This window comes from Bactrocera dorsalis, chromosome 4 (assembly GCF_023373825.1).
Source record: "Bactrocera dorsalis isolate Fly_Bdor chromosome 4, ASM2337382v1, whole genome shotgun sequence".
NCBI classification, from domain to species: Eukaryota; Metazoa; Arthropoda; class Insecta; order Diptera; family Tephritidae; genus Bactrocera; species Bactrocera dorsalis.
In genome coordinates, this window is record NC_064306.1 from 68,681,742 (window position 1) to 68,689,400 (window position 7,659).

General features: G+C 37.9%; 2 protein-coding genes across 2 annotated transcripts; one reads left to right on the forward strand and one right to left on the reverse strand.

The window, feature by feature from the left end:
- The first annotated feature begins 1,793 nt into the window (after positions 1 to 1,793).
- LOC105224921 (hatching enzyme 1.2) lies at positions 1,794 to 5,122 on the forward strand. Its single transcript, XM_011203175.4, has 5 exons — positions 1,794 to 2,498; positions 2,623 to 2,796; positions 4,332 to 4,492; positions 4,572 to 4,847; positions 4,913 to 5,122. Exons 1-5 carry the CDS (start codon positions 2,351 to 2,353, stop codon positions 5,120 to 5,122), a joined length of 969 nt encoding a protein of 322 aa, XP_011201477.2. The 5' UTR covers positions 1,794 to 2,350.
- On the reverse strand, positions 5,057 to 7,654 carry LOC105224922 (serine/threonine-protein kinase fused; the record flags this gene model as incomplete). The annotated part of the gene is given in 8 exon segments (XM_049455120.1): positions 5,057 to 5,355; positions 5,416 to 5,708; positions 5,770 to 6,052; positions 6,124 to 6,252; positions 6,320 to 6,470; positions 6,534 to 7,211; positions 7,265 to 7,425; positions 7,493 to 7,654. Coding segments are annotated over 8 exon segments (1,908 nt in total), but the record flags the coding sequence as incomplete, so codon positions are not given.
- Positions 7,655 to 7,659: the final 5 nt, after the last annotated feature.

The window sequence follows — 7,659 nt, forward strand, 5'->3', positions numbered from 1 at the left end:
TCGATTTCCTTCATTAATAATTATGCCTTGATTATTGGAGGGCGTTTTATTTTCTTCTATATATCAACAATTCTCTCAGTTGTAAAAAGATTTGAATGGCATTAATTTCCTTTTTTTCAGCAGCAGTTTAGCCGAGCCATAAGCGAAATATTTAAGCATGCCATCGAGGTAAGCAAAACGGAAAAATGGGAGCAACTACGCAAGGAGGTTAATAAAAATCTCTAGTAACTGCGGTATAAAATAGTTGTGAAGAAACTCCGAGCTCGAACCAAGCCACCTGACTTAACTGCTGCCAAAATGGATGGCACCGTTAATGCACTCTTTCCCACGTACGAACAAAAATTTAGTGCACCAGAACAGATTATAAGATTTTCAGTAATCATACCGTTCACCCTTGAGGAAGTGCAACTGGCCGCTGGCAAGCTAAAAACTAACAAACCGCCTGACCCGGACTGGATCCCAGTGAAATAATCAAAACTTGAAATGCCAGACGAATCATATTTGATCAATTACACGTACAACATAGTAGCAGTAATCACAACCCGAGACACGGGGGAAGCCCGAATCAGATCATGATTTGGATGTAAACATGACTTGACTCAAATAACCTTCAGCTAGCTACAGAAAAACTACTACTACTGCTAACTCTAATTTACTACTGCTGACGAAAAAGCACATTCCTCTCGTAATAAGCATGCAAACGACTAAGGACATTCTAAGGACAAAAAAAGCTGGGAATTACATAGGCGTAAGACTGAACCGTTCACTTCTAGGTACAAATCTAGCACGCCGCTGAAGAGGCAAAGAAAATCACTTCCTATATTAGCAGCCCACACAAGAAAAGAGAAAGGTCTTAGTTGCAACAATCACCTTCGTCTTACTATACGGAGCAATGAAAAAAATGGAACGCCACCCTGAAGTCATGCAAACGCGGTTCCAGGATGAGCTACGGTTCTTTAGAGAGGGTTTTTTTAGGGACCTCCGTTGCTGTGACGACAGCTCTGATGATGCGGAAGGCATTTTCCATCCTGGAGTTTTTGTATATCTGGAAGGAATATCCAAATAATATTTTTTAATTTTTGTTGGCACGCAAGCACTTTTTCGTTTCCTATTTCCAACCACTCAATAAAGGATTCCACAGAGCTTCGGATTATTTAATATGCTTTATGAAAGTCATTTCATATCCTATACTGTCGTTTGCAACACCCAGAAGGGTCTATCTGTCTATGTTGTTATACACGAACTAGTCTCTCAGTTTTAGAGATATCGATTCGAAATTTTGTACCCATCCTTTTCTCATCAAAAAGCTTCTCATTTGTCGAAACAGCATATATCTGACATATAAACTGAACGGTCCGAGTCCAGTCTTGTAGGGAAAACTTTTTCATTTGATGAGATATCTTCATGAAACTTGGCATAGATATTTGACAACGAAATGCCTGTAGTCTCCCAATATATCTTTCAGATGGGCTCACTATTGGATATAGCTGTCATACAAACTGACTGAAACAAAAATCAAGATAAAAATCATTTTTTATACGCTTTATGCTATAAGAAATGCACCTGTGTAGGGTGTAATAGCCTCAGTATAGCCGAATTTAACATTTTGCCTTATTTTTAACGAAAATTCATTTCCAGCTACTACAAGTTACTCACTTATTGCAATGCCCTCGTGTAGCAAAAATTTCAATTTTTCATTCATTAAATTTTACTTTTAATTTCCATTAATTTCTTAAACGTCTCCAACAATAACAACAATATCTCACCAATGTCTTTAATAACTTCCATAAGGCACTTGTCATTCTTCTAAGCGTACGCCCAAGTCAAGCGAGGCATTTCGTATGCAACACGCGTCCACATTTGATAACCTCAAAATCCAATTTCCACAATTAATAGCCGAATGCAAATAACCGAAGAGAATTCATTGAAATCGAACAATTCTAAATTCACCAGCGGCGAGGCGCGCATAAAATGTTCGATTGCGATTAATGAAGGCAGTGAAGGCAATTCAGCCACTACTTTCGTGGCCCACGCACATACACATATGTATATATATATATGTTTGTATGTATGTATGAGCGCAATGTCATTGTTGTTGTGTGAAATTGAAAATTCATTACTTATTATTATCGATTCGCCGAATTGAAGCTATAAAAGGCCAGCGGCGCACTTGTGGGCGTTTCTTTACTTTCTTCAATGCGGTAACGCGGGCCGCTCTCCATCGAAGTGCCACACAATAGATTTGTCAATCGGCGAGGGCAGCCGTGCAGTTCGCTTTCCAACTCGCGAACTCAACCAGTGATTTAGTACAGTTAAAAGCGCAGTTAAAAAAGTGGAATTTAAATAGAAAATGCGAAAATATTATTTAATAATTGCGTTATTCGGCGCTTACTTCGCCACACATCGGCGCGGGGCGCAGGCGCTGAGCGCATTTCGGCCGGCGGTGCCGCCACCGCCACGCTGGAGTGCCAATATGCAAATGCTGCGGCGTCACAACAGTATGTGGTAACTATTTCAAGCCATATGAAATCAATAACAATTGCAATAAAGCAATAATAATAATTATTTAACGCAAATGTGTTCAATTCAATGATAATTATATTTTTTTTTGGTTTTGCGCAGACGCGGCCTTCGAGTTTTGGTCAGAGGATGATGACACGAATCTCTGGGAGCATTGTGGCCTTTTCGAGGGCGATATTATGCTGCACCGCGAGTGGTTACGCAATGGTTTATTGAAGGAAAAGTTCACATGGCCCGACGCAACGGTGCCATTTTACATTGACAGCAACGATTTCAGTGAGTATGAGCTAAGGAAGTAAGTGTGGTGAATTGAAGTGACAGAAAATTTTTTTAAATTCGGGAGAGACAAATACAGAAAAAATTTAAGCAAACATGTGAAATAAACGATAAAAAATAAAAAAAAAATTAAATTAATTAATTAAAAATTAAATTAAATTAATTAATTAAAAATTAAATTAAATTAAAAAAATGTATTTAAAATAAAATTTAATTAAAATAATTTAATATAAAAATTAAAAAAAGAATTAATAAAAAAAAAATTAAATTAAATAAACAACAATTAATTTAAAAAATTAAAAAAATAAAAAAATAATTAAAAAATAAATAAAAAATTAAAAATAAAAAAATAAATAAATTAATTAAAAATTAAATTTAATTAAAAACATTTATTTAAAATTAAATTAAAAAAATAAAAATTAATTAAAAAAACCAATTAATAAAAAAAATAATTAAAAAAAAAATTAATAAAAAAAAAATTAAAATAAATAAACAACAATTAAAAAATAAAATTAATTAATTAAATTTATTTAAAATAAAATTTAATTAAAAACATAAAAATTAATTTAAAAAAAACAAATTAATAAAAAAATTTAAATTAAAAAATAAAAAAAAAAAATAAAAAAAAAATTAATTAACAAAAATTTATTTTAAAATATTAAAAAATAAAAAATAAATTAAAAAATAAAAATAAAAAATTAATCACAGCAATAAACTTTAAAAATTAAGCTAAATATTCACCGATGTACAATAAAATTCCAACAAATTGCACTGAAAGCGCCATTGTATTAAAGACAAAAGACTTAAGCGACAAACCTGAACGTTCATACTATAACATGAGTGGTTTTCATGTGTTCTTGTAATGCTTATTAGTGCAGAATAAGGAAAAAATTCAATGATTCCTTTTAAAAGTTTAAAACAAATCGAAAAATGTTCACATATTTTTACTAAAATCTTTATTTTCTGAGTTAAAAGTTTACCTGAGATGTTGAGACCAATGATATCAATATCATCAGTATACGCCAGCAGTTTAACACTGCTCGGTTAAGTTCAGCAGCTCGAATTATTTTCTTTTCTCCAGCAGTAGATTAAAGAAGTCCCACGATAGGGAGACGCCTTGTTTGAAACCTCTTTTGGTATCGAACGGCTCGGAGAGATTCTTCCCGATCCTCACGGAGTTATTCAATAGATTAGAAGTACAATATTTGTTGTTGTGACATTAACTCTAGAGTAGAGTTTAGAATACTCTCCAGATACAGGGTAGGGTTTTACGTTGGTCCTTTCCTCTTTAAGTAGGTGCCCTCGTAAAAGACCCACAGTGAAGAAGAATTCCTATCAGACTGGTTGCCGCAGCTTCTTTCAACAGGAGATCGGTTAGCTCATTGCCATTGATTCCACTGTGCCTAGAGAACTATGCTAAGGGAATATTGTATCTATTCAAACTAAATCCGAAATTTTTTCAGATTTATTTTCTAAATAAAGTCACATTAAGTTAAGATTTTAAACTGCTCTTTTTCTCTCTAACTCTACCATAGATCAAACGCAAATGATGACAATTTTGGAGGCATTCAAAGAGTACCACGAGAAGACTTGCATCCGATTTCGACCTTACAAAAAAGGCGACACCAATTGGATAATCATTAAAGGCAACTACACCGGCTGCTGGTCCAGCGTGGGACGCCGACAAGGCGGGCAGGTTTGCATACTCATACATACACACCACAAATATAAAGAAATATTAAATATATGCACGCACAACCGTTTATAAAATGCAGGTACTTAACCTCAATACGCCGCGCTGCGTCTCGCATGGCGTCATCGTGCACGAACTGCTGCACGCGCTCGGCTTCTATCACCAGCAAAGCTCGACGGAACGCGATGAATACGTGAAGATCAACTGGGAGAACATACTGGACGGACATGCGCACAACTTCAACAAATACGCACGCACACACATCACCAACTTCGGCGTGGAGTACGATTATCAGAGTGTCATGCATTACAGCTCGAAGGCGTTCACGAAGAATGGCAAGCCGACCATTGAACCGCTGGTAAGAAGCGCTGAACTTTGCTGGTACTTGCTTTACAGCTTTGTTTTTACTTTCCAATCGTTTAGGATCCATATGCGTCCTTAGGTCAACGCAAAGGACTCTCCGAAAAGGACATATCGAAGCTGAATGAAATGTACCAGGAGGACTGCAATGCGGATTATCTATTTAGCTTTGATCGGTTGGGCTCATACTTAGACGAATTGTTGGAGTATTTTCAAAATAGTTTATTTAGTCGAAACCGTCCAGAGGAACGTACACAAAATGTAAAAAATTAAATGTGATTCCATACATTTGTCTTGAGTTGAGTTACAAAAATATAAAAAGAGTTTTTTTATGATAAAAAAAAGTATATAAAAAGTAAATAGTAGCAAAAAGTAGTAACTTAACGGTATTAATCTCATTGTGCTGCCATTGTAGCTGTCATGTTTTTAACATTGTTGTGTGCTTTTGGACACTTTTATGCATAGAAAGTGAAGTGACGCAGTTCCTCCAATGTGCTCTCGGCAATCTGTTGAAAGAAATGAGCAATTATAACGAAATGAAGCATAAAATACCGTTAATGCCTCACCTCACGCACTTCCAAGTTGTCATCATCGGCCAAATGTTCGATTGCTTTCTTAAGCTCCGCGCACCAAACACCCTGCAAGCCGCGCAGACTGAAGCGCGCCAACAAGCGGAAGAGCATGCACATGCGCATGCGCAACAAATCATCGCTATTGCTGAAAAGCGCTACTAAATTCAACTTGCCACTGAATATGATGCGCTCCACCAAATCCGCATTTTCCGGCAGCTCGCGCAGCACGCATATCAACAGGCCCAAAATGCAGTTCGAGATGCGCACCGCATTGGCATTCTTGAAATCTGTAAATAAAGCGATTGGTTAGAAGCTGCGTATTACTCTTGCATTATTTCCACCGCTAACCATGCTGCAGCAGGTTGATGAGCAGTTCGTTTGCCGCCAATATGGCCACTGCGTCGCAGAATTGCGTGAGGAACTGCAGCTTCAAGTGCACCAAGTGGCAGATTAGCTCATACAGACGCGATGTGGTGCATATTTCCTCGTTATTCAGTTCCTCCATGGCGCGCACGGCACGTCCGCCGTGCGGCTGTGTCAAGGAGGCGCTCGAATCGCCGGTGCCCTTGTGGCAAATCAACAATTTGGAAGCATACATGAGATTGGGCACGAGCTTTACGTCGATATAAACCTGCAAGGCGTACGGAAATTAACGGTTTTAGTTATTGTAATTATTTTAGAAAGAATTTCTATTCTATTTACATTTTGTATGAGGTCAATAACACAGGGTGACTCATCGGCCACAAATGGCAGCGATAATAGTTGAGCCACACTGTCCACCACTTTTGGTATGGCCTTTGAATTGCGCAGTGGCGCCACTATGATGCTCACCTAGTGTAATGTGAATTTTTGTTTAAAAAATTTTGAATTTCTGACATTAAGTGTCCATAAGACATACCAAATTGTGCTGCTTCAAGGAGTCCAATTCACCGTCTAATACTTCCTGCATTGTGCGATTCAAAAAGGCCAGCCACTCGTCATTTTCAATAGGTGGGCTCTGCGACTCATCACAGGAGTCCCAACCAGGCAGCAAGCAGGGTGGTGAATTTCTAAAAAAATAGATATGTAAATCTATAAAATAACAGTTTAGGCACATGTGCTGAGCCACTTACTCAGTGCTGCGTTTTTCATCGGCAGATTGTGCCATGCTCTTGCTGCACTTTTGCTCCTTCTCCCTGTCTCTGTCTTTGTCTTTCTCTCTGCGTTCATTGGTTTTGCGCTGCGCTTCCACATCTAAAGTCTGTCCTAAGCGTAGTGAGAAATTGTCCAAATTCTGACTGAGTTTGCGCTTTTCCAAATCCTTGCTGCGCGCCACTTTCACATTCGTATTCGTATTTGGCGAAGTGTCTTGCAACTTGGCATTATCGGAGGGAGACTTTTGTTGCGACTGTTGCATTTGCTGTGGTGGCGAGGCGTTTGTGTTTTCCGTATACATAAAATTGTCATTCATGTGGTTCAGTATCATGTTGTTGTTGCCGCTGACGAAACAAGTTTGTGAATTGATTGCAGGCGCCGCCACAGCTGCCTCCGTTACAATATTGAAGTGGGGCACAACAATGTCACCATTGAGTACTTTCAGTTCTGTTGCATCTCTAAAGGATTGGTCAGCGAATGGCACAGTAACGGTGTTATCTTCAACATCCGTTTCGAGATTCTCAATATCACTGGGGGGTATAGCGTTAATACTGTCACGTGATGAGGTCAGATTGTCGTTTGTGCAATGCGAAGTGTTTGCGAGATTCATGGAGGCAATACGCTCCGAGAGCTCCTCTGTTTTCGAGCTGGAACTACTTTCAATAATAATTTAGAAGTAAATATAATAAGCAAAAATAAATTTTCAAACCTTTGTGAGCGTGAATTTTTTGAGTTTTTTTGTTTTTGTGGGTTGGTGAATGGCGAATTATTCGCTTTGATGCCGGCGATGAAGAGTTTGCCCTCCACAAAAGGATGACACAGTATTTGTGTCCAAGTTATACGCAACGATGGATCTTTTTCCAGCAATCCCTGTACACACACATGTAATTATTATCAATTTTCGGACAATTTTCTATCGTTTGCATTACAAACTTACCTGCAAAAACGAGCGGCAATCGCTACTTAAGAAGCTTGGCCACTTAACCTCTTCGTGTTTAATCAATTTCACCAAATGCAAAATAGATGTTGTACAGAACGGCGGCGCACCGGCCATGCACTCATACGATATACAGCCTAAAGACCATAAGTCAGCCTGATGATCGT